At 45.2% G+C, this 26,886-nt stretch overlaps 1 protein-coding gene across 1 annotated transcript in view; it reads right to left on the bottom strand.

Annotated features, from left to right (window-relative positions):
- The window catches only part of LOC134490175 (stimulated by retinoic acid gene 6 protein-like), a 36,259-nt gene extending 10,888 nt beyond the window's left edge, over positions 1 to 25,371 (bottom strand). Inside the window, exons 1-10 of the mRNA XM_063293065.1 lie at positions 25,249 to 25,371; positions 24,547 to 24,647; positions 23,692 to 23,822; positions 14,186 to 14,306; positions 11,455 to 11,500; positions 10,423 to 10,548; positions 6,908 to 6,978; positions 5,496 to 5,607; positions 3,645 to 3,792; positions 1,074 to 1,149 (exon numbers count right to left, since the gene is read on the bottom strand). Of these exons, the coding sequence (XP_063149135.1) occupies positions 1,074 to 1,149; positions 3,645 to 3,792; positions 5,496 to 5,607; positions 6,908 to 6,978; positions 10,423 to 10,548; positions 11,455 to 11,500; positions 14,186 to 14,306; positions 23,692 to 23,822; positions 24,547 to 24,647; positions 25,249 to 25,371 (1,055 nt within the window). The remainder of the gene's footprint in view (positions 1 to 1,073; positions 1,150 to 3,644; positions 3,793 to 5,495; positions 5,608 to 6,907; positions 6,979 to 10,422; positions 10,549 to 11,454; positions 11,501 to 14,185; positions 14,307 to 23,691; positions 23,823 to 24,546; positions 24,648 to 25,248) is intronic.
- Positions 25,372 to 26,886: the final 1,515 nt, after the last annotated feature.

Below are 26,886 nucleotides of genomic sequence, written 5' to 3'. Positions count from 1 at the left end.
CCATTTTGGCCTGGAATTTACCTCCGATGTTTCTAATTTTCTGGAAGAGGTCTCTTGTCCTTCCTATTCTATTGTCTTCTTCCACTTCTGCGCATTGCTTGTTTAAAAATAATTCCTTATCTCTTCTGGCTAACCTCTGGAATTTTGCATTTAATTGGGCATATCTCCCCCTATCACTGTGGCCTTTTGCTTTCCTTCTTTCTTGGGCTACTTCTAGTGTCTCAGCAGACAGCCATTTTGCCTTCTTGGTTTTCTCTTTCTTTGGGATGTATTTTGTTGCCGCCTCCTGAACAATGTTGCGAACTTCTGTCCAGAGTTCTTCCGGGACCCTATCTACTAAGTCCAGTCCCTTAAATCTGTTCTTCACCTCCACTGCATATTCCTTAGGAATATTAGTGAGCTCATATCTAGCTGATCTGTGGGTCTTCCCTAATCTCTTTAGTCTGATCCTAAATTGTGCAAGAAGAAGTTCGTGATCTGAACTACAGTCAGCTCCAGGCCTTGTTTTTACTGACTGTACAGATGTCCGCCACCTTTGGCTGCAAAGGATGTAGTCAATCTGATTTCGGTGTTGTCCATCTGGTGACGTCCATGTATAAAGCCGTCTCTTAGGTTGTTGGAAGAGAGTGTTTGTTATGCAGAGTGAATTGTCTTGGCAAAATTCTATCAGCCTATGTCCTGCTTCCTTTTGTTCTCCCAGGCCATGCTTACCTGTAGTTCCAGGTGTCATTTGACTGCCCACCTTAGCATTCCAGTCTCCTGTGATGAAAATAACGTCTCTTTTAGGCGTGTTGTCCAGTAGGTGCTGCAGATCCTCATAGAACTGCTCTACTTCAGCTTCTTCAGCATTTGTGGTTGGGGCGTATATTTGGATCACTGTGATGTTAGATGGCTTGCCCTGAATTCGAATTGAGATCATTCTGTCGTTTTTTGGGTTGTATACTATCCATAGCTTTCTACAAAACTGGACAACAGTGTCCAGGCCATTAAGACCACAGACATTTTCAGTCACCTAATCATAACATCAATGTTACATCTACACAAGGCTTCTACAATCTAAAACATATCTGTACCTGTAGCAGGTTAAGATGTGGAATACATATCCAGTGCATGTGACAGCACTAATAACAACGGTAACAATCCAAACTCCTGTGAAACAAGCAACATAATCTTAATTCAAAGATGATTCCCTCAGATCTCCTCAAAATAGTCCTTACCATGGCCTAATGTGGTAGTCATGATAAAATACAAAATTACCAAATAGCCCAGAAACATTTTTCATTCCTTTTCTTTCTGTTTCTCTTTTTTTACATTTGGGCATGGTTAAACTCATTGATTTTTTAAATGCCTGTAGCTTGTTATTCTGAAATGCTACAACATTTTGTTTTTCATTATTCAGTTATAAATATGGGCTTTATTCATCAGTGCTAATGTTCAGGATAGATCTAGATAGCCAACATTTTAAACAATTCTAGCCCGCATGATGTAATTTGTTAGCTATTGGAGTAGGTCTGAGGAGATTCAAGTCCAAGTCCACACTCAACTGTAGAAACTCACTGGTGTCTGTGGACCAACCGTCACTTCTCAGTCCAATCTATCTCACATGATTGCACTGTGGGGAGTAAGACTGAAGAAAACTAAATACACCTTAAAGAATGGTAGAATATTAATCTAATAATTATAAATAATGTAAATGCTGTTGTATATGTTTTATATGTCTTCTCATTTATCTAGACTACAATGTAAATGTGGCTTTCTAAACCTGAAACTCCTTGATCAATCTCTGGAATAAAGAATGGCCTGAACAGTCAGAAGAAAATACATCCTGGATCAGTTCCATGGCTATCAGTCCATATTCTGTATCCCACAAAGGTCAATCAACACATTCCAGAAGCAAGCATGGACAGGAAGTTCTTCTATTGTTACTCCCTAGGAGCTGATAATCAAAGCCATCAAAAATCATGTCTTTCCTTACCTGCCTTCACTTGATGCTAAAAAGCCCTCACAGAGAACTATTCTAACTCCCTAATCATTTTTGTTGCCTTTCACCACTCTTTTTCAGCTGATGCAATCACTTCTAAAGACCTTACTCATGCTGGAAAAGCCAGACAAGCACCTTAGTCTTTTAGGGAGTGCAGGGAATGAAACCTGTTGAGGGAGAAAGACTCCAGATCAAGTAGAGGCTACAGCTCGTTTTCAGGTCTATGCTTGGCCATAAGGTTTGAAAATGTTGGCAGAGTGCTAGAAAGCATTTGGCCCAGGAGAGATCAGAAAAGTCACACACCAGGCATTTCTATAAAAATAATTTTATTTACAGAAAACAAACATATTTAAAAGCTGTTTTCTGAGAGGAGAGATTTCTCTCAGCTGCATATTCTCTGCAAGCCTACACAGAAGGGAAACTGAAACTAAAACAAGTTCAGGCAAGTTCCTCCCTTAGGCAATGCAACCATTAACACGTGAAAAGAGGACAATTAAGTTCAACCTCTTCACCCGGCCAAAAACATTAGTTACCATAGTAACCTTAATCTGTAGCAGAAAACAATATATTAACAGAAAGAACATTATATTTTGCTACCAGAACCACATCCACATAGAGCTATCTGACAGAGAAAAGTATAAGACGGTCTATTACCTCAAGGAGCAAGGAAATCTGATGAAAACAGTTCTGCTGAACTGAGATACTTTTGCTAAACATCTTCTAAGCACAAAAGTAGCCCAGCCTAAGGGCTGCATCTAAATAGCAGAATTCTCTGCCTCTGGTTCCAGTCAGTATCTACCTCATGTAAGTAGTCTATACTATATAATCCTGATTTCATCCCACAACCATTTTTAATATAACTGCCCTTTATCTTAAAAAAAGGATGCTAATTAATCTGTACTACCATGAAGACTGAGAAAGGAATACATCCTCTTGTTACCTTCCAGCTGGAAAAAGCTCATACAGTAGGAAACCTGGACAGGAAAACTTTAGGAAAGAAAGTTTTCTTATATTTGGGGGGCTGCCAATCTCTGACCAGAGCACAGGGCTATGAACATATTTATTTTATTTGTATGGCATTCCCACTTTTCTATTCAAAGAGCCCTCACAGCAGCTGGTATTGGAGAATCCACTACCTTTTTTTGACTTAGGAGCAACGATAGTGTAAAGTAGTCTACCTGCCCATCAACTGAAGCCTACGGGGAGGTGGGCCAAGGGAGAATATAACATCTCCTCACAAGAAATCAAGGGAACAGGAAGCTGGGTGATAGTCACCTTTCTACCCTACTGAAGGAATGGTGGCCTTCTCCTTTTATCTTATTCTGTGGCTTTGAGGAGGCAGGCTTAGCACAACCCAGCTGGGTTCCAATAAGGAAGATGATTCTGCACAAAGGGGAAGTTACTTCTCCTCACGTTCAAGTTTAGAGATGTCAGGTTCCTAGCCCCGCAGAAAGGGCCTTTTCTAGCCTAGCTGCTCCTCCTCTCAATGAGAAAAAAAAAAAAAGAACAGGCATACAACAGCTATTGGGTGCTATTTTCTTCAAGCACTGTCAGGTTTTTGTTTAAGGACTACATTACTAGAAGTTTGTCCCTCTCTGTTTTAATACAAACCACACAACTCACAGAAACGTAATGCTATATTAACAGAATATTATGCCTCTACCTTGTACAACATCAATAAACTCCTCAATGTTTTCGATCCATGGCTCTGTAGTTTCTGAAACTGAAAGTGAAGCTTTGAAGTTGGTCCACAGGTTTCTGAGTGGTTTTAAAATTAGGATCTTGGCCATAAGAAATTCAGTCACAACAAACTGGAGGAGAAATGAAAAATAATGATGGATAAAAATGTCTGAAGAGAAAATTACAGGATAATATAAGATTGTAATAGACACCTCTAGGAACACAAACTTCTAGAGATTCCCATTAAGGTCAGAAGGCATCCACAGTTGACCTGTAGACCCTCACATCTATGGTAATTTAAGTTGGGGGAGACTGGTTGGCTAAATCCCTCAACAGGAATAACTCCCTTCCCTTGAGGTTAAATAGTAAGGGAGGAATTTGCTGGAGATTTTTGTACTTTTGATTTTTCCTGAGATACAGGCTGGCTATGGGCAAGGAAAGAAATAGAATCTAAGTTCCCCTCCATCCCAAATTTCCCAGACCTCAGGAAGGGATCTAACCCACTCAGTCTTCTAAATATAATGAGTAACTTGACAGAATGTAATTAGTCTTGATTTTGTGTGTGCTCAAGGCAAACTATGCAAAGGTAGCTTCTTCTCTGAGGTCTAATCACCATCTTAGGTAGACTTTCCTAGTGTTCCTTTGTTCACACTTCCCTTCTTGGAGCCTAATCCTTTTCTTCAACCCTAATGCTCATTTTTATTTTCTGTTAACAAATGCTAAACACTAGCTTATAAAGATATTTTTGGTGCCAATTTATGTCATACATCTCATGAGACCTAGGCCTCTCCAGATAGATTACCAGACACAAGCCCATTGTGCCCATGTGGTCCACCATTAGCAGAAAAGGGAAGGCATTTTCTTTCCTTTGGCTTTGTTCCTATAATCCTGACTGAGGAAAGGAAAAGATGTGGCAACACAGACTAATTGAGGATAATTGCTGCATCACCCCAGACTATCCTGGTTGTGTGAGCAGACAGAACCTTTATACAGGTATTGTTTCTGTGCTACTTAAAGTACAGTAAAATAATTGCCTGGGTTGTCTTCACTTATCTTATTAATCCACAATGTACTTGTCATGGTTGTGTCTTAACTTTATATAAAGCCAGCCAATTGTGATTATCAAACACAAGAACGATGGTTATTCATCAAAGCATGTGTAAAACAAACATTTGTTGGCATGGTGGGTGAACCTAGTCTGCGACAAATAATACTGCACATGATTACCACAATCCTAGGTTCACGCTACATGAAAATCTGGCCAGAGATTGATTTCTGACTGATCTTTCCTCTAATAAATAATGCTCTTCCATTTTTAGGAGTTAATCCTCCTTCCTTCAAAAGTATTCCACATGTATAGAGGCTATTTTAAAGCCTAACGGGGGGGGGGGATTAAATTGCATGCGAGTGTGGCTCAGATATATGTTTCAAAGAGCACATGAGGTGCTGAGAGGCTTGCCCACATAAATCTCTGGCTCCATCTGCTGCTAGTATGCAGCACCCACTGCACTTGCCCAGAATCAGTTAAGCCCTTCAGTCAATATAGGTACAATATGAGTAACAACATATAGCTTCACTTGAGCTGAAGAACAAGAGGAGGCTCTACTGCAGGAATGGTATTCTGGTATGCCGATATCATTAGCAACTTGGGATAGATTAAATATTAGAACTGAGCTCAGCATGCACTACACCTTAGCTTCAATATTCAACTCCTCTTCTTTGGACTACGAATAACAATTGATCCCTAGAATGCTTTCAGTTCAAAGGCGATTCCATCAGACCAGAATCAGACGTGGTTTCCTTGCTGAAAGCATCATGCATGACTTTGGCTTACCATGTAAAGACATATGAAAAGAACGACAACTGTGCTGATTATTCTGTTGGGGAATTTAAAGTAGGGATCCCATTGATATAACTTCCTCTGAATCCAGTTTTTCTGGGGCTGCCTGTCGGTAAATAAAAATATAGGAGTTTAGTAACAAAAAGGGGAAAAAATCAAGAAATTCCCCAGAGCTGCTTTGAATGTGATAAAAGAAACCCTCATCCCTGTTTTGCCTCCTTCGATGAACAGAACCCTTATTGTGGGGGCCTTTCTTCCTCTAAATGGCTGAATTGAAGATGATGAGAATTTATGAATGATGAAACTGAGAACAAGAACAATGAACAGGATGTGGCTGACAAATGTGCTCCATCTCATCCCAAACTACTTTTGCACAGTATCTTCAGAAAAAACAACTTTGGCTCATAAATCTACAAGCAGGGATAATTTCATCCATTTTTTCCAAAGGGATTGCCCTTTGCTGCAGCAAAACCAAGGATCCTTAAAACAGTCTTTCCTCACAAGTTTCAGCAGCGCCTGTATGGCCTGGCAACCTAAGCTTACCTCTGCTCCCATGACACTGTCTCATGACTGCAGTGGTCTTATCCCACTGCTTTGCATTCTGCAAAAGACTCAGTCTTTCCCCTTTTAGGTTGCTGCAAAGCTATGGTATTTAAACCCACCCATTAAATGGGGGGAAGTGCCTATGTCTTACAGGGGAAGAGGGAAAATATAGGTTGTTGGCTGTACCTTAATACAGTCAATTCCCTTACTGACTATTCATTCAACGACTGTTTGAAATTACGACGGCGCTGAATGAGTGGTACTTGCAACCAGTCCTTGAAATTCTGACCATTCCAGCACCCCCGTGGTCATGTAAACGCAATCTGGCACTTGGCAACTGGCTCACACTTATGACCATGTTCCACGGTCACATGATCACCATTTGCAATCTTCCCTGTTGGCTTCCCACAAGCAAAGTCAACAAGGAAGCCAGCAGGGAAGGTCGCAAGTCGCTCCGGTAAGTCGCTTGCACACTCTCCCCCACCCAGCAACAGCCACCCTGGCCCCGCTATGCTTCTGCCATGCCTTATTTACCTGCCAGCCTGCTTGCAATCAGCCTGGAACTCGCTTAACAATGGCAGTGGGGAGTGCCAGGACTGCCATCGCTAAGTGATGCACTTTACGACCACATCGCTTAGTGATGGAAATTCTGGTCTCAGTTACCGTTGTTAACCGTAAACATTCCCAAAATATTTCTCTCTTCACCAGAATGTCACCAAGGATCAAAGCATCAAGACAACATGTCACTTTGCCAGCAAGATGTGATACTAATACAAGAAGGACTGGGTTTTCCAGTCCTTATTGTATTAGCATATCAGAGTATGTCAAAGAAAAAATCCCTCCAAGAACAAAATGATGCTCACCCAAGCAGAGGCTTTCTCAGCAGCTGCTGGACATACTGCAACTGATGTTCTTCCAGAAAGGAATCTTCCTCCTGTATGGTAGAGAAAGCATAGTTGCACACGATCCCAGGAATTACAAACCCAGCATGTGTGTGTGTGTGTGTGTGTGTGTGTGTGTACTTTTAGGGATTAAAAAAATGAATTGGCCACATAACACATAACCCAGGTTTTATTTCTGCTACTGCATATAACTGACAAGAAACATGGTTAGACTATTTCAAATAATGCAGTGTGCCTGCCTGAATTCTTACTCAGAGTACATCAAGTGACTTAACACACTTCTCATAGTTTTCTCTTCAACTGGGACCTCAGGAAAGTCTCACAGAAATAGACCTTAAAGTGAGAGATGCCAAGATGGCAGCAGTGGAAATCAAGGGCACAACAAGTGGCAACCTTTTTAATAAGCCACCGGCTTTGTGGGTGCAATTATATCATCTAGTAAAAACATTAGAATGGATAATACTTAGGCTAGATTATAACTGTGGGAGCCCTTGCAATAATTGATGTCTCATCTTTTCTGCTGCTGTACAATGTTTTGCTACCATCTGTGTTATGGAAAGTTTAACACCCAAAAAGAATAAAGTCATATAAAACTTGTCTGTCTGCCCAGGGCATTGTTGAAAGAAAGCAGAATGTGGATGTTTTGGATATCCCTGCAAATACCACAGTGTAGTAACACCAATGGGCCTGTTTCAATATTTCCCGTTGCACAAGAGCAGAAACGTTTCTCCAGTGGGGTCTTAGAGTACCTTCCTTGTAGTAATGCCAAAAGGAGATTATTATACCTAGCCCAGAAGAAAGCTTTCCTTAGTTTGGGAAATGTTGAGAGGTAATTGGTCATTCCCCAGGAACCCTCTGTCAACCAGGTCCTACCTCTCTAAACTATTTATCTCCATCTGAATTTAGATATCATTTACAGGTAGTCCTCAATTAACAACCACTCATTCACCAACTGTTCAAAGTTACGACAGCGCTGAACTAATGGGACTTAAGAATGGTCCTTGAGGTTGTGGCTGTCACGGCATCCCTGCAATCACGTGATTGCGGTTCGGGTGCTTGGTGTCTGCTCGCAATTACAACGTCACAGCGTCTGACAGTCACATGATCGCCATTTGCAACTTTCACTGCTAGCTTCTGGCAGGAAAGTCAATGGGGAAGGTGGCAGGAGGTTGCAAATGGCAAATTTTCAGTCCCAATTAGTCTTGTTAAGTGAGTAACTATAGGAGTATATGTTTGGCACAGTTGTACCCCGAGTATCTAATGTACTCTGCCAGTAATCCCACTGTCTTCAAAGTTTGTTTGATGAGATTGTTCCAGCTTAGGTGGAAGTCATTAGCCATTACTAATGGGAGTAGGCCCAAAGAGAAGAACTGGAGTTTTAACCAGTAATTAAGCATTAATCTCAATGCCCTAACTTCAATTTTGGGCATCCTGGTTTCTAACCTAAGGAGGGCATTGGCAACCCTTCTGGGTGCAGCAAATAGAGTCCTCAAAAATTTAATTTGGCCTACCTCAAGATTGTTTCTCTCAGCATAGAGCCCCACCTGGGGGCCACACAACATCCAGGCCAGTGTTGTAGCTTGGAACAATTTCAAAGTGTCATGAGCACCGTTGAGCTGAATGCGTCAGCACAACGGCACACATAACAATACCACGGAAACAAGAGCAAGGGATTAAAAGATAAGCAAAGTGACGCACAACAACAGACACAGACCCCGAGGAGAAGGGAACGACCCCGGCCGGAAAATCCAGTCAAAAGAACGCAAAGGGGGAAGAAAGAGCGACAAAGACAGGGCGGAACACGAGGCACGCCTGGAGCTGTCAGCAGGAACGCAAAGGATATCGCCCAGCTGAAAGTAATCACCGGCCGGAGGAAGAAGAAGATTACGAGAGAAGCCCGGGGCACCAGCAGGGGCCCCGCGACCCCTCACCTACCGGCAACGAAGCATACAGGGCTTGGGGGGATGACACAACCCGAGGTGGGGGGGGCGCTGACCGGCGCGGGCTATTTAAACCCCGTACCGGCGCGCTCCCTTCACTCTCAGCTTTTTCTAGCTATGCACTATGCTGAAATAAACCAGAACCTGATTTTCCCTAAATTAGTGTCTGTGTCTTACTCAGTAGTAGGCAGCGCATGACACAAAGTAGGTAGAATGAGGTCATCTCTTCTGCCTGAGGAATTAGGTGAGGAGTCTCCCAAAAGAGACGGATCAGTTTCACAAGAAGAGATTATTAGCTCAGCTGAGCGGGCAACACCCTCAAGTGAGAAGTATGCATGGACCCAGTTAACCACAAGGCTATTATAGAATTTCCTTGTACCTGCTTGTTACAGAACACAGGTAAACACAAGCATTATTCCCTTAATTGATATTTTTCCTGATATTTCCTTATTCCTATGGTTTGCATACGTACAATGATGTTCGATACATAAACATGACACACAAAATCATAGAGCTACTACTGGTTAGAGATAATTAACACATAATTGATTATAAGATTGAAATGTGTTTTATACTATAGCTGTGCAAGGGCAGAACTTTCCACCTGCTTCTAGCTCCTTGCTACTGAAACTAAATCCTCTTGAAACTTAACCACGAGTACATAATAGTTTGCTTTAAAACTGCTCCACTAAGTTTAATGTTGATCCTTAACTGCTACATGATTACTAATCAATAGCTTATAATACGAAGTTTATAATATTGAGAAAAGCTTATTGATACAGAAAAGACCTTATTAATCTCAGGGACAATTTTTTCTGCTTTACCTCCTTTAATAAAGAATGGTTTGGTGGCTTTGCAAATCTTAAAGCCACCTGGGAGATGTAATCATGATGGTTCCTCCAATTTTCCTTAGGGTGGGTTATATTATCTATAGGGCTGGGAAAACTGACAAGAATTTGGCAGTGTGGTTAAATCCTGGAAGACATGATGATACCTGGTCCTGGAAGTCAGTTATTAAGTCTTCCAAAAATGTGGAACTTTTTGACCAAATTTGGAATGTTACCATTTCCATCCTTAAAATACTGATTTTAGGCAGAGGAATGTTTTAGTTATTTTAATATTCCCACTGATTGTATGCCACCATAATTGTACTTCAGGCACTTAATAAACCTAAACCAGAACACACTAAAGCCAGAAAACCATATAATAACATTTGCTAAAAATAATGAAGATAGCAGACAGCCAACATATGGCAGGTGGTGAGCAAGCCTTAATCTCCAAAGCCTTGTTGGAACAACCATCTGCTCTGAAATGGCCAAAATAATGGGTAAGAAAGGGATATGACTGCCAGTCATCTTTTTGTTTCTTAAATTAGTGAGTTTGATTGATGTTCAGCTTATTACACTATTCCTTTTCTAGGTTTGTCATTGGTATTCAATTGCATTCATAGAACTTTCATGTCATTGGAATACAACATCAAATAACCTGGAAAAAGTTGTTAAAAGAAAGGACTTCAGTGCTGCTACAAATACTCACATTTAGATTGAATTTAGATCGAATTCTCACTGCTTTCACAAACATAAAAAGAAAGCGTCCTAGCAGGAAAAAGTGGCACAGCAAGGAGGGCCACATCAGGATTGTGTTACTGTATTCTCCCACAACCTATTTAATGGAAAGCAGAATTACCAACAAAGTTGCACATGATCTACTCTTCTCCCTTCCCTGTACAAATTCCTCTTAATTTATGCAGTAAATTAATTGCAGTGAATGCTGACGCTTATCATGAGGCCCATCCCAGAAGTCTTGGGTCTTTAGAGAAAGGATGCAGTTCAGTTGCAAAGGCCTAGTTTGTTCTAATCTTGAGATCTAATGGGAAAGATCCTGCCAGTCAGCATAGATAATTGTCTTTACATAAAATCAGCTATGAAGAACCAAGTGATATGCTGGAAAGGTACAGAACAGTTTTGTCAAATCCAAGGTCCTCACAATTTGTTAGATGAAAACTCCCACCTCTTTCAGCCAGCATAAGAGTAACCATGCTACTAATGGATGTTGGAAGTTGTAATCCAACTCATATGTAGGTCCAGGGTTGGGGAAGGCAAGTATAGGCACATGCATAGTTGTGCACATTTCAAAGACATTGCTCACTAATGCTTCACTAGTGGCCATTGAGGGGCATGGCCAATGGTTGTTTGGTATCAGGAAGTGAGCCAACATTTGTGATCCCTTTCATTGTCTGAGTCCTGCCAAAAACTCATCTGCAGTGCTAGATTTCACAACTTTCTATTATTTCTTCAACTTTATTGCCTTCCTAAGCATATTGAATCCAGGTACTTTTTGCTTGAGCACTTGTTCCACATACACAGAAAGCACAACAGATTTTCCATAGGCCTCATCTTTAAACTTACATCACATCTTTTCTGCACAGTGCTCAGACCTCACAGGGGATTCTCCTCCAGCCACTAACCAGACCCGTTAACCTTTAGTAAGATTGATGCACTATGTACCTTAAGTGAGCCCACAATAGCCATATTTAAACAATAATAATTGTCATAAATAAGTACTTACATCTCCCTCAGGGCACTCTATAATGTCTACAATCATGACAACTGACCTGTAAAATACACACAGTTATTAGTTTCCTAAATTGGTAGTAGAAGCTATAGAAAATATAAATATAAATAGCTATTTGGTGTAGTGGTTAAGGCACCAGGCTAGAAACTGGGAGACCGTGAGTTTTAGTCCTGCCTTAGGCACAAAGCCAGCTGGGTGACCTTGGGCTAGTCACTTTCTCTAAGCCCTAGGAAGGAGGCAAGGGCAAGCCACTTCTGAAAAATCTGCTAAGATAACTGAAGATAGATATTTATATTTATATTCATATTTCTGTTAAGCCAAACGTCTGATGCACTGTCCTCAAACTGGATCCAACATCAGCATCCCTCTCACCCATATATTTCCTTAATTTCTATATTACTGGCGGTACTGACTGGAAGATTTTGGTAACTAACAACTAATACATTTGGAAAGTTCTGTTTGGAAAAGGATATTCTTGCATGAAAGCAGATCTTCACTGGCAATGGTAAAGTTCTAAAATTAAAGGCAATCCATACCCTTTCCTCAGTGGTTGCTTCCCAATGCGACTTTCATCTCATAATCCCCACCACCATGAGATCTCTCTACCTTTTCAGCAAGGTACAAAACAGGGAGATGCTGAAGGAGTAACAATAGTTCACCGCTTTGATTTCTCCTGTGTGCTCAGAAAGCATTTTTCTTAACACATCCCACTCTACATGCCATTTTCACTACCCATCCCAACTGTTTTCAGTCCTCTGAACCTCAAAACACCAGGCATACCATGAGCTAATCAGTACTCCCTCCAGCTGAACAACAGGAGAATACAAATCATCAGTGCGTGCCTCCTGTGCCGTAACAACTCTTGGCAGTACATGAAATCGCCTCACACACACACCCCACTTCAATACATGCTGTGTGCACTTCTCCGACCATTTTGCAAGACAAATGAGCTACCAGGACAGAGGGGAAGTGCTTCGATTACCAAGATGTCATTCTTCCTGCATATAAGTTCACACTGAAAGTTGTGATAGTGACACGACAGCATAATTTTGCAGCCAGCTCTTCTCCCAAAAGCTGCAACCATGGCTGTGGGAATAGAAAGTGTGACTATGTGTTTGTGTGTCAGAGACAGAGTAACGATCAAGGCTTGCTTGAGCCCCGAGACTGGAAGGTGCTTACAATATATAAGCAAGAAAACTTATATATTGCATGGCAATTTAGAAAGACTGGGAGAATGACTACAGAGTTCTAAATTCAGACGGCAGGAGATTCCACAAACAGGAAAAGAGCCCACACCAGAGGTTTTGCCATTTGAACTACACCACAGCCAAGCCAGAAGAAAATGAGTTTGACTGCCCAAGGAGGACCTAACATCAATATAGGACTAGTCCCATGTATTTTATGCATTAGACGTATTAGATACTAGTCCACCATATTTGTGCCATAATAAATGTATCAGTCTTAAGATGCCACTTGAGTATTGGTTTTGCCTTCAGCAATGTCCCATTGCTTTCATTCTGTTTCACAGCAGGAGCGTCAAGGTGTAGCAGCATGCTGTTGCTGCTGCCTCCTCTCCCCACCTTCTCAACTCTGTGGACAATTCTGTGTAGTTTTCCTGGCTATTTATTTATTTATTTGTCAAGTTTCTCTGCCATCCAACTCATTCACCACGACTCTGGGGGGGCTTTTGTTTTGGAAGCAGTTTTTTATTATTGCGTTCTTAACACTGAGCTACAGTGACTTGCCCAAAGCACCCCACTGGCTTCATGCCTAAGGAGAACTAGAGCTCAGAGTTTCCCAGTTTCTAGCCCAATGCCTTTACCCACTACACCAAATTGGCTCTCCTTCTCTTGCCTTATTGTTAAGTATATATTGTTACTATCAGAATAAATTAAGTGCTGATGGTTTTGCCCTCAAATTTAAGGTTGATTTAATATGTGATGATTCTTCATCTTCAAGAGCAAAGAGAAAGCAAGGGTAAGTTGGACTACCAGGAACCTTAGATCTTCTAAGGAGTTACCTCACACCATCCCCAGCCATGAACATTTAGTTCATAAGCTGAATGCTTTTTGTCCTTTCCTGAGCCTCCAGAACACGGCGGTCTGATTCTCAGGTTTCAGGACAGGGATGGCAAAATGTAGATCTGGAGGTATTGACAGTATCAACAATAGATGATCAAGGATTTTAGTTTGATAGCCAACAGGAACATCAGAACAACTCTTCCATCTATTCCAGGTTATTTTGCTGAGATCAAAACAGCTTATGCATATTCTGGAGTGGACCTTTGGGTGTGTAATGACTATGAACTCCAAACAACTCTGAAACTCAAATCAAATCCTGAGACTAAGAATTGTTTATTTCAAGGTTTCCTTCCTCCCCTGATTTGCAAATTTTGGAAATTTAGTTATTGGATTTTTAAAAACTAGCCTATGTTTTAATATCCCTGATTCACAGTTTATTATGGTCTTATTTCTAGAAGTTATGATCTGGAAGAATATCCACAGTTCTACCCTCCTGAGAAGTCAAAGACATTTGTTTGTTTGTTTGTTTGTTTGTTTGTTTAAATTTATCCCCGCCCATCTCCTCCCATCAGACATTTCTAGATAATATTTTTAGTATGAAAATCACTTTATTGTAATTTCCCCTTATATTATTTCGTGAATTGACTCCCACCTCTACTATAAGTCTCAATCAGGCCAGAGTCTCTTATTACTATTCTGCTTACCAAGACGCTGTGTAAAGAAATCCTAAGATTGCTCCTATAATTTCATGTTTTGTTGAAAGACAGACAAAGAAAGGGTATGAGGAGATGCCCATTTCAAAAGCCACGAGGAGGATCCAAAATACTGCAGAAGAAAACACATACATAAATTTTTATTCTGTTCTCCAGCAGTGAATGAATGAGAAATTATTTATGACAGTCACTGACTAAAGAATATGGAATAGCAAAGCACATGGAGTAGACAATAGAGTACAGCAATGAGACAACGTATACGCTGATATTAGCTCTTTAAACTTTGCTGAATTTTATAGTCTACAAAACAATTTTTCAAAATATTCAGGGAAAGTGATGTTTTTGAAACAAAATTAATAATTCAAATAAAAGAAATCTCAGTGCACTTTGAGAATTTTGCTAATAATGGGTTTATGAGGTAAAAGTGGACACCTTTGTAAAATTAGAAAGATAAAAACCACAGGCTATGGTTTCAATGGCTCCAGTACCTGAAGGATAAAGTCTAGCCACTTAAGGAATGTTCCTAAATTTCTTCCGCATGAGCACTATGAGGGGAGTGTTAAAGCAAGATAAGGATAAGGCTCTTGTGAATTTTGGAAATGTACACTGATATAAATATTGGGCTGGTCTTAGGTATATAGATTGATGATTTGCATAAACATCTCTAGGCAGGGAGGCCTGTTACATTTGGCTTTCTATAGCTAATATCCGTCATCTCTTACCTGGCATTCCCCAATCTCAACCTCAAGAGCACATCACTTGAGAAGCCACAGCCATTCCATTTCTGATAGAGTGATCTTTTCCATTCTGAACTGACATTGACAATTAATATTAAGGAGACCAGATCTGCTTGGCAAAAGGATAACCTTAACCAATAAGTAAACTTGTTTAACCAAAGACTGTTCTCCACCTTAGTAATGCCAGCTTTCTGAAGGAAAGCACACAGCCAACAACTTGGAAAGTAGTACACAGAAATCTGGATTACACGCTGTCTAAAATGGCCGTGTTAGTTATATGGTCCCAACTGGATATGAGCTTTAGCGACAACTAATTTTAGTGTTGCAGGTATAAACTATGTACTGTACCTCTTATGAAATGAAAGGATTTTACAGCTGGGGCTGATCTTAAGGTATTATGAGTTACATCATCCAGATGAGCATGCCATCTCACTGTTGTTTGAAAAACCACTCCTAAATATTTAAAAGTTTTAACTTGTTCTATTAGATGGCCATCTAAGGGACATGTTTCACATTTTGGGAACATTTAGAAAATGGAAGAAAATGTCTAGAGAGCTCTAGATGATTGGATATTTCTCACTTTTTCCTTTGTGTGTCTCCTATTTTTTTTTAATAACCTCTTGAATTTTTGGATATTTCTCAATTTTTCCTGTTTCTCCTTTTTTTTTCCCTAATAATCTCTTGCCCCATATAGAGCTCTGGAATACTTGAAAACTTGTACACTATTTTGTAACATTTCAGGTGGTCCTAATAAACTTACCAGCCATCTATGGAGTGATCACCTAAGCTTTGTTGAGGGTGAACTGTTAACGTGTGTGGATAATATGATGGGTCGGGACTCGTAAGTGTATGCAATGGACAAGTAGTACCTAGATTCATACAATACACCAAACCATAATATGGCTTAGCTATGGCTTGACATGATGCATAAATCTAGCCATGATACCTGTCATGAGTGCCGTTGAGCTGAAGTCATCAGCGCAATAGCACACATGACAATAGCAAGGAAATAGGTGAAGGGGCTCAAGATAAGTAGCCATCAACCCACAACGACTAACGGCCAACAAACAATAACTAAACGGATCACGGAGCACACCCAAGCCATCAGCGCCAATACAACGGAGATCGCCCAGCTGACAGCAATCAACAGAGGAATAGAAAACCTGATGATGGGCGATCCCGGAACCCCTCACCCACCGGCAGGGCAACGTATTGGACAAAGGGGGGTGACGTGACTGCGAGTGAGGGGGCGCTGACCGGCGCGGGGTATTTAAACCCCGCACCGGCGCGCTCCTGTCACTCTCAGCTTTTTTCTTCCAACGCTGTAACTGCACTGTGAATAAATCAGAGCCTGATCCACGAACCAGTGTCTGAGTATTATTCAGAGGCAGGCAGCGCATGACATAAAGCTGAGAGTCATAAACTCAGCCTCGCCGAGCCCCACCGGACGACAACGAGCCGCGGGAGGAGTAGACGGCGAGAAGACCAGCAAGATGAGGCCGGAGCGGCGCGGGCAAGGAGGGCGAGCCACGCGGCAAGAGACAGAGGAGGACCGACCAAGGCCAGAGGCACCGCGGACTCCCGGAGCCATGGACGCCCACCCCACCCGACCCGAGCCTCAGCTCCAACCCCAAGGGGAGATGGCGACGGAGGCAACCCGACCGCGGGAGGGAGCAGCACGACTTCCGAAACCAGCGGAGGACCCCGCGCCCCACATCGCACCCCAGCAACGGGCGTGGAGCGACAGCCCAACGGCGGTCAACACGGAGGAGGACGACGGAGACACCCAGCAGACGGCGGAGGAAGCGGACCCGCGGCAGAGGGACGATGAACCCCGCCGGCAACCCACCCCCGAGGACGCGCCAACGGAACCGGCCCCAGCGGCGGCGCGGGCTGTGGACGAGGAGGCACGAGCTGAACTCGCGGCCATGCGGGCTCAACTGACGGAACTCCGGACCATGCTCCAGTCGCTTATGCCCCCCGCGCCACCCAACGACGTCCCCGCACAGGCCCACACCCCGAGCGAAGCACCGAACCCCCACGGGCCAGCGGAGGGTCAGCAGACGGCACAGGCGGACGACACCACAGACCGGGAAGCGAGAGGCAGGGCCGCGCAAAACGCCCGGGCCCCAAAGGACTTCCCCATCTTCTTCGATGGGACCCCCACGAAACTCTCGTTTTTCGTCACGAACGCTAGGGAGTTCATGGGGAGGCACGGACACTCCTACGACTCCGAGGCCGACAAGATCGCCGCCGTGGCGATCAAACTCCAAGACAGGGCGGCGGACTGGTACGTCCAATTGTACGAGTCCAGCTCCCCCGCCCTCGCCACCTTCCCTGCTTTCATCAATGAGATGAAAAACTACTTCGAAGACCCCCTAGCCAAAGTAAGGGCGAAAAGCGCACTCCAAAGACTTAAACAGGGCACACGCACGGTCCCTGACTACGCCCTGGAGTTCAAAGCCCTCACGGGGAAGGTCAGCGACTGGTCCGAGACCACCCTGCTGGAAATGTTCAAAAGGGGGCTCAACCGCGACGTTCTCCAATGGGCCCTCTACCGCGACGACCCAGAAACGCTACACGGGTGGATCCACCTCGCGGGGAAAGCCGAACACGTGCACCGCACCTTCCTCATGACAACCACGGAAGACACAAACTATGCCGGAAAAAAGGTACCCGCACCACACGTGGGGATGGCCGGCCCCATATACCCAAAAAAGAAATTCAACCGGGAGCCCTGCGGGAGGTGTGGCAAATTAGGGCACAAGACGGTGGATTGCTTCGCCAACCGACCGCCGACCAGTGCGCCCAAACCCACCCCGAAAATTAGCCCCAAACTACCCAACCTGGGGCCGCCCCCTCACCGCCGAATGACCGTGGCCACAGCGACACCAGAGGAAGGCTGGGACGCTTACTGGGGGGAAGAGGATAACGCAGACCCCGACCAGCCGGCGGGAAAAGCTCCCCGCCTGCCCTGAAACGCGTGGCGAGGCAGGCGGTGGGACAGCAGTGCGGACCACCTCGACGGAACGACGAAAGCCCCGTAATAATGGCAGCAATCAAACTCTCTGCCGGCAACGGAGCCACCACGGCCGCGGCACTAGTGGACTCGGGGTGCTCAAAAAAACCTCATCCACCCCGACCTAGTCGCCAAACTCGACCTCCGCTGCTTCCCCCTCCCCACGCCGCTGGCATTCCACCAGCTGGACGGCTCCACAGCGGGAGGGAAACCAGCCACGCTACAAACCGAGCCGGTCACCCTGCAAATGGGCACTCACACCAAGCGCACATCGTTCGTCGTCACGCACATCGGACGGCCCATTGCAGTCCTGGGGATGCCATGGCTCGCGACAAACAACCCGCGGATCAACTGGGAGACCCGCACCTTCACATTCGGCGACGGCGAGTATCGAGCACCAGTTCCAGCGGGCAGAACCAACCCCACTGTAGGACGAGCGGAGGCGACCACACAAGACAACGCCGCTACCACAGCAGACCTACCGGAACAATACGCCGACTTCTCCGAGGTCTTCGGAGAGGCAGAAGCTGACCAACTACCCCCCCACCGCAAGACGGATTGCCGGATCGACCTACTGCCCGACGTCCCCTTACCTAGACCAAAGATCTACTCGATGACCCCGAAGGAGATGGCAACCCTCCGGGAGTTCATCGATAAAAACCTAGACAGGGGATTCATAGAGCCAGCATGCTCACCGGTCGGAGCCCCCGTCTTATTCCGGGAGAAGAAAGACAGCACCCTACGGCTCTGCACCGACTACCGGGGCCTAAACGCGGCTTCCCTGTCCAACAAATATCCCTTACCCCTGGTGAAGGACATGCTCGCCCACCTGTCCACGGGCAAAGTCTTTTCCAAACTGGACCTTCGCGAGGCGTACTATCGCATCCGAATCAGGGAGGGGGACGAATGGAAGACGGCGTTCAACTGCCCCCTAGGCGCCTTCCAGTACAAAGTACTGCCCTTCGGACTCGCGGGGGCCCCTGGGGTGTTCATGCAGCTCATCAATGAGGTACTGCATGAACATCTGTTCAAAGGGGTCCTGGTCTACATCGACGACGTCCTTATTTACACAAAAACGCACGAGGAACATGTGACCCTAGTCAGGCAAGTCCTCGACAAGCTCAGAAGGGCGCAGCTCTATGCCAAGCCTACAAAGTGCGAGTTTCACAAAGAGCGCCTAGACTACCTGGGGTACCGAATCTCCGGGGACGGCATCGAAATGGACCCCGCAAAAGTCGAAGCGGTGCTAAACTGGGAGCGCCCCCGCAACAGACGCCAACTACAGAGCTTCCTCGGATTCGCGAATTTTTACAGGTCATTCACCCGGGGGTTCGCAGAGATAGCCCTCCCCCTAACGGACCTCCTCAAAACCAAAGGGGTGGGGGACACCCGACGCGCCAAGAACCCAGGCACAGTGCTGAATTGGACTCCCGCGTGCCAGACCGCATTCAACAAGCTGAAAGCGCTGTTCACTATGGAGCCAATCCTCGCGCACCCGGACCCAGAACGGCCGTTCGTGGTCCAAGCCGACGCCTCAGACTTCTCCCTGGGAGCCATCCTGCTACAGAAAGACCCCACGGGACTCCTGAAACCATGCGCCTACCTGTCAAGGAAGTTCTCCGAGACAGAAAGGCGATGGCACGTCTGGGAGAAAGAAGCCTTCGCGGTGAAATCAGCGCTAGAGACATGGCGACACCTACTCGAGGGAGCCACCCAACCATTCGAGGTCTGGACTGACCACCGGAACCTCGAGGCCCTACGAACGCCTAGACGCCTTAGCCCAAAACAGGTCCGATGGGCCCAATTCTTCAGCCGCTTTAATTTCCAGCTGAAGTTCATGCCGGGCAAAAAGAACTTCCTGGCCGACGCCCTCTCCCGACTGCCCCAAGACGAAGAGCCCGCCCCAGACACCATTGGGACGGTCCTATCCGCCTCACAACTGGGGATGGCCGTGACCACCCGAAGCGGCGCGCGGAGGCAGCTCGACTCTACGGCGCAGCCGACGGCGGGACAACCGGCGACCGGAAGAAGCCAACCGCAACTACCAGGGGGAATGCGCACGGACCTCGCCGCCGCCCTCAAAACCGACCCCTGGTTCCTGGCAAACCCCGACAAGGTAACGATGGCACAGGACCTGGCATGGGGGGAAGGCAGAATCTACGTCCCGGACTTGCAACGCCAGGCGATCTTGCATAGGTCACACGACGCCAAACAAGCGGGACACTTTGGGTTCCTCAAGACCCTACACCTAACACGGCGTCAATTCTGGTGGCCCGCACTCAGGCGAGACGTAAAAGCCTACGTAGCGTCCTGCCCAACGTGCGCTAGGGCCAAACGGGCACCAGGCAAACCCGCGGGGCTATTACAACGGGTGGCAGAACCCTCCCGCCCATGGGAGGAAATCTCTATGGATTTTATAGTGGACCTCCCACCCAGCCAGAAGAAAACGGCCATTTGGGTGGTGAAGGACTACTTCTCAAAGCAGGCCCACTTCATCCCCTGCACGTCGGTCCCATCCTCACAACAGCTAGCCAAACTCTTCCTCATCCACGTGTACAGGCTACACGGATGTCCCGCACGTGTGGTGACCGACAGGGGCACACAGTTCACCTCCAAATTCTGGCGGGCCTTCCTAAAGCTGACGGGGACCCAACAGGCCCTATCTACGGCTTGGCACCCCCAGACGGACGGAGCCACAGAGGTTCTTAATGCCACCTTAGAGCAATTCATACGATCATATACTAACTACCACCAAGACGACTGGGCTGAACTGCTCCCGTTCGCCGAAGTCGCATACAACAACGCCGTCCACACGAGCACGGGGAAAACTCCGTTTGAAGTAGTCTCGGGGCGCGACTTCGTCCCCATACCGGAGCTACCTCAACCCCCGGAACCCCAGGTGGACGCTAGCGACTGGGGACGGAAGATCGCGGAAGCATGGCCAGTAATCACGGCGGCGCTGAAGGATGCACAGGCAGCCTACAAAGAGCAGGCCGACAAGCACCGGTGCCAACAACCGACGTTCCAAGCGGGGGATATGGCCTACCTATCCACCAAGTTCCTAAAGTCAACCCAACCCTCGAAAAAACTGGGGCCTAAGTACATCGGGCCGTTCCGAGTCACGCAAATAGTGAACCTGGTAGCAATACGCTTGGACCTGCCACACAACCTACGGAGACTCCACCCGGTGTTCCACACCAGCCTCCTGAAACCGGCAACCACCTCCCGATGGCACCCAAGCACGCCACAGCCCGCACCGGTGATGATCGACGGGCAACACCACTTCGAGATAAGGGACATTCTCGACTCCCGCAAGCAACGAGGAACTCTACACTATCTGGTCAGGTGGAAACACTTCCCCCACCCGGAATGGGTGGCGGCGCACAACGTTAACGCGCCTGACCTGACCAGAGCATTTCACCGGGCATACCCCGACAAACCACCTTTGCCAAACCAAAGGTCAGCAAGCCAAACCCCCCCCCGCAGCCCCCCCCGCCTCCCATGCCCCAAGGGAAAGGGCCCCCCCCAAGCCCGCGACTTGGGTGGACCTCCCCCCCCCGGGACTCACTCCCCCCGCCCCGGGCCCACGAGGTGGTGACAAGCGTTCGCCAGCACCCTCCCCCCGCCCCCCCGGCCGCGGGGGAGTGGCAAGCAAGTCAACAGGGCAACCTGGGGGCAACGCCCAGGAGATACAACAAAGGCGACGCACTTTAAATGGAAAAAAAAAAAAAGAAGGGCCCTACCTGGAGCTGATAAGCACCCGACCAGCCACGCCTCTCTCCTCGCCGAACTGAGCCAAACAAACAGGGTGTGGCTGGAGCATGCGCACGCCAGGACAGGACCCGAGCATGCGCACCATGGACACACCCTGGGAAGGCACGTGGTAGAGGGAGGAGCAAAGGGAGGGGCGACAACTACTCCGGCGGGAATTTCAAAAAAAAAAAAAAAAAAAGTGCCGTTTGACAGCTCCACCGACAAAAAAAAAAAAAAAAAAAAAAAACCCAGAAAACCGGGGGGGAGCACTATTCGGAAAGGGGGCAGTATGTCATGAGTGCCGTTGAGCTGAAGTCATCAGCGCAATAGCACACATGACAATAGCAAGGAAATAGGTGAAGGGGCTCAAGATAAGTAGCCATCAACCCACAACGACTAACGGCCAACAAACAATAACTAAATGGATCACGGAGCACACCCAAGCCATCAGCGCCAATACAACGGAGATCGCCCAGCTGACAGCAATCAACAGAGGAATAGAAAACCTGATGATGGGCGATCCCTGAACCCCTCACCCACCGGCAGGGCAACGTATTGGACAAAGGGGGGTGACGTGACCGCGAGTGAGGGGGCGCTGACCGGCGCGGGGTATTTAAACCCCGCACCGGCGCGCTCCTGTCACTCTCAGCTTTTTTCTTCCGACGCTGTAACTGCGCTGTGAATAAATCAGAGCCTGATCCACGAACCAGTGTCTGAGTATTATTCAGAGGCAGGCAGCGCATGACAATACCTACAAGCCACAACTTAACATCGTACGTGAACTAGTTCAATAGGCTTCTTCAGGAAAGTATGGTCAAAAACATTGTCTTAGCATTGTGTGAGAGTGAGGTGCTCAGCCCCAAGTATACCTGAAAGTGCTAATACATGGGCAGAGACATCTTCTGAAGAGAAGTATCGACGGGAAGGAGAGAAAAATTACCCCTTCCCTCCCTTGCCTTCTGCAAACGTCTCTGATCATTTTTAAAGGGTCCTAATATATGTGGACTGTTGGAGAAGACTCCTGAGAATACCCTGGACAGCCAAGAAAACAAACAAATAGATCAGCGAACAAATCAATCCAGAGTTCTCACTCGAGGCACAAATGACCAGGCTCAAATTATCCTACTTCAGACGCATTATGCAAAGACCTGGCTCCTTAGAGAGGTCCCTAATGCTGGGAAAGGTGGAAGGAAAGATAAAAAGAGGGCAATCAGCAGCAAGGTGGATGGACTCAGTTACAGTGGTGATGAGTGCACCATTGGAAGACCTGAAAGACCAGGTTATGGACAGATCATCATGGAGAAAATCTATCTATGTGGCCACTAGGAGTCAAAAATGACTTGATGGCACATAATCTGTCTATCTATAGGGACATGACCCATGTCACCATGGATCATGTTTAATTCAAGGGAGTCTTTTCTATTTTTTTACTATCATTATTAGGTTTTAAAACCAAAAGTCAGCAGAGAGGAAACATTGTTTTAGAAGGAGGAATTTGCAGGAAGAAATTAAGGACGAGAAGTTAAGGACTCTTCCCACTATCTGTTGACACTTCCCTACCATGAACCCTCTAACCCACCCGAGTTGTAAGTCATTTGCTTATAGGTATGGCTTGACATGATGCAGATGTTGGGACCTTATCTTCAGTCCCAAGTAAGAATGCATATTCCCTAAAACAGGTATTTAATTTCATGGTGTTACAAGGAGGGGGGATTTAAATGGCTATGTACTTATACTGGGAAGGCCTTGCCTACTCTTACCATCTCTAGTACTGATGCTGCTCCTATTTGCCACTGCCTTCATAACCTGTTCTTTTGAAGATCATGTTTGCTTCCAAAGTCTAGGTCTCATTGCACTCCTGAGTACATTAATTGTCTGGAATCCAGCTAACCCTAGATTAAAACGGCCAGACAGAAAAATCGGGGAATACAGAGATACAGAGTTCCTCTATTGCTCTCTTGTCACTTCTTAATCATAATGAATTTTACCTTTAGCCCAGCCAGGAAATTCCTCTGGAACGTAGTTTTTCTCAAACAGAAACATGAGTTTATCAGCAGTAACTCCAAATGCGAATCCCAACGACCATCGGTTGCTGAATACGCTGCCAGAATCAAGCGGGCTGTAAAATAATGAAAGAAATTTTAAGACTCTTTGGTTCTACAGAGTTGTAATATTCTCCAGCCAACCTTGAACTGGCAGAAAATTGTACTGGCATGAAATTGCCAATCCTTTACCTTAGCTCCCTTGTTCCTGTCCCCAATTATTGCCTTCCCTCCAAGTTAAAGGAAGACAAAACTTAACAGTGTCTATACAACTTGAGGCTCTCCTTCAATGGTGTCAAAATAAGGAAGAAAAGTGTACTTAAACTTTGGTACAGCAACAAAAAATGTGGAGCTTATCTTACTTATGAACTGCAAATGAGTGAAACCAACATCACAGGGACAGTGTAGAAAAAAAAACTGTCTCCAGGGCTTGTTTGTGCTGTAGGTGGGTGCAAGCGATGTGTCCACTATGGCCCTTCAGGTGTGTTGGATTAAAGTTCCAGCCAAGGCTTCCCATTTGGCTAAGGATGACATGAGTCAGACGTCCACAACTAGAGGCCACAACTGCCTTAGAAAGCGTTTTCCCTTTACCTGCTTTGGAATGATTAAAATTGTTTTTCATCACAAAATATAAACAGGCAGGAGTTATTGGACTCAGTCACTTTATTTCTTATATCAAAGGCCCAAAGGACAGCTTAGGCAATTGCAGCTTGTGCTTCCAAAAGGCTACAAGTCCCTAAATGTATATGTCACAGACTGCAACTCAGGAATGGCCTGCAAGCAAAGTATTGTCCAACTTACATCAGTAACCCACAATATCCTGCACATTTGGGACATTTTTCATCAAAACAGCATCTTTTTGTTCTCTTTTCAAGACAGGACAGCAGCAAAGTGATGATAACCTGCAAGAACAGAAAAAGAACGATGATGATAATGAAAGCATCAATAAATCTCCAGAAAACAATGCAGGTACCCAACAATTCAGAGCTGGATAGATGTTTCACTAGCCAGTGCATCAAAACTACGTCAGAATTCTGAGCAAGCATTCATCCTTCAAATCTCCTCCCAGATTCACCCAGCAGAATAAATTTCATCTTGCCTAGTTCCTTGGATGGATAGAGCATTAAATGCTTTGATAAGACAGTTATCATTTCTCCTCTGCATCTGCTCTAGGGTGTAAGAGTTCTGCTTTTCACATTTGTAAACACAACCACCCACGCGCTGCTTTGTGGTTTTGTTCTTGAAGCAGTGCAAGTTTCTCCTTGCCCCAAATGGCAGCCATCCCCAACCCAATACTCACATATGTATTGAACAACAGTTCCCATCATCTGCAGCTAGACCTTTTTTGTTGGGAATAATGGGAATTGCATCTGGGTTATGCATCTGGAGTCTGCCTGCTTTGGAAATGCTACTAAATGAGTTTCCTCCTATGAGTCCAAGGGTATATTCATTAATCAAGAGATTTCAAGTAGTCAATGGTTTTCCGACTATGGGTCTACTTACTGATGGAACAAGTGAAAAATGTAGAAAAGTCTCCGCTTCAACTGAACTTTGACAAGTAAAATTTCTGAGCAAATCTTCCCTGTTAAAGAAACATGATGAGAAATACAAGATTTTTATCTGCATGTTTTATTTTTAAAACTACAAACTGCCATTCATCCACGAGGGACCCCAGGTTTTAATTTACTTTTTTTTTTATTTTTTTTTTATTTTCCCATTTGTTTACATGGCGCATATATGTAGTAACAACAACTTTAAAGGACAAAAGCACAAGAACTATTCAGCTATTCAGCTATTCATGCAACTTCCATTAACTCAAGAGCTGAAATAGGTTTAATGTGATATGTCAAGGGCCAAATTCTCAAAAAGAGCAGAGCCAGGGCCTTCTCAGGGGATCTGAAGGAATTAAATGGGCCCCTGAAGTATCCAAACAATTTAAAGCACCAGTTTAGTTCCTAAACTCTCACTAGCAAAATGCAAAAAAGGGAATAGGGTTTCATTCTAATTTTCATGTGATTTCCACTTCAAACCACAGAAAACCAAAATGTGGTAATGCTGCTGGAAAGAGCTAAAAAAACAAAAAGGAAAAATAGTTGGTTTCTCATATTGTGCCAGATATGGGGTTTATTTTACTATGATTTGTTGAAAAGCCACATGTAACACTAAGGCATAAACCATGATTTCCAAACACTGTGGTTGGGTTCACATCTCATCGCATTTCACAGCTGAGCTATAAACCCAGACATTGATTATGAAGCAAACACCAATTCTTTTTGTTCTGTGTACGTTTGGATGTATTCCTTTATTTTCAGGTCAGTACTATCTAGATCCTGTCTAGATTTTTAGAATGCTGTGGTGAGTACACTCACAAAATACCAAAACACATAAAAGGGCGGATAAACTAATAGTAAGAAGAAGAAGAAGAAGAAGAAGAAGAAGAAGAAGAAGAGGAAGAAGAAGAGGAAGAGGAAGAAGAAGAAGAAGAAGAAGAGGAAGAAGAAGAAGAAGAGGAAGAGGAAGAAGAAGAAGAAGAGGAAGAAGAAGAAGAAGAAGAGGAAGAAGAAGAAGAAGAAGAGGAAGAGGAAGAGGAAGAAGAAGAAGAAGAGGAAGAGGAAGAAGAAGAAGAAGAGGAAGAAGAAGAAGAAGAAGAAGAAGAGGAAGAAGAAGAAGAAGAAGAAGAGGAAGAGGAAGAAGAGGAAGAAGAAGAAGAGGAAGAAGAAGAAACAGCTGCCCAAGAAAGATCTAAATGCTAAAGGCTGCTGCTTTACTTTGCAACATGTCAGCTTCCTATTTAAAATTTTGCTTTCATTAAAAAAAAATAATTAAAGAGCCTGGTAGGGCAGGGAGCTCTAGGGGAACTGAGGTATACAGGAACACATGGGATGCATAGACACCATGTTGCCTACCTTGGATCTAGCGCTCATACCTTATGCAATACAGTATCTGCAAACCACTTGCCTACCACTGCAGCTCCCATTTGCCCTTCCTGTGTGTACACCACTCCCTTCCCCCCAGAACTACACAAACCCTGAGCCCTCCCAGAGTTCATGTAGCTGCACAAAGCTGAGAGGGAGATGGAGCAGCAGCAGGTCAAAGGGATCAGATCCAGTAGGGGAAGGAGGAAGGCTCACATTACTACAG

The sequence above is a fragment of the Candoia aspera genome, chromosome 2 (genome assembly GCF_035149785.1).
Source record: "Candoia aspera isolate rCanAsp1 chromosome 2, rCanAsp1.hap2, whole genome shotgun sequence".
Lineage (NCBI taxonomy): Eukaryota > Metazoa > Chordata > Lepidosauria > Squamata > Boidae > Candoia > Candoia aspera.
This window is presented reverse-complemented; position numbering and strand designations above follow the sequence as displayed.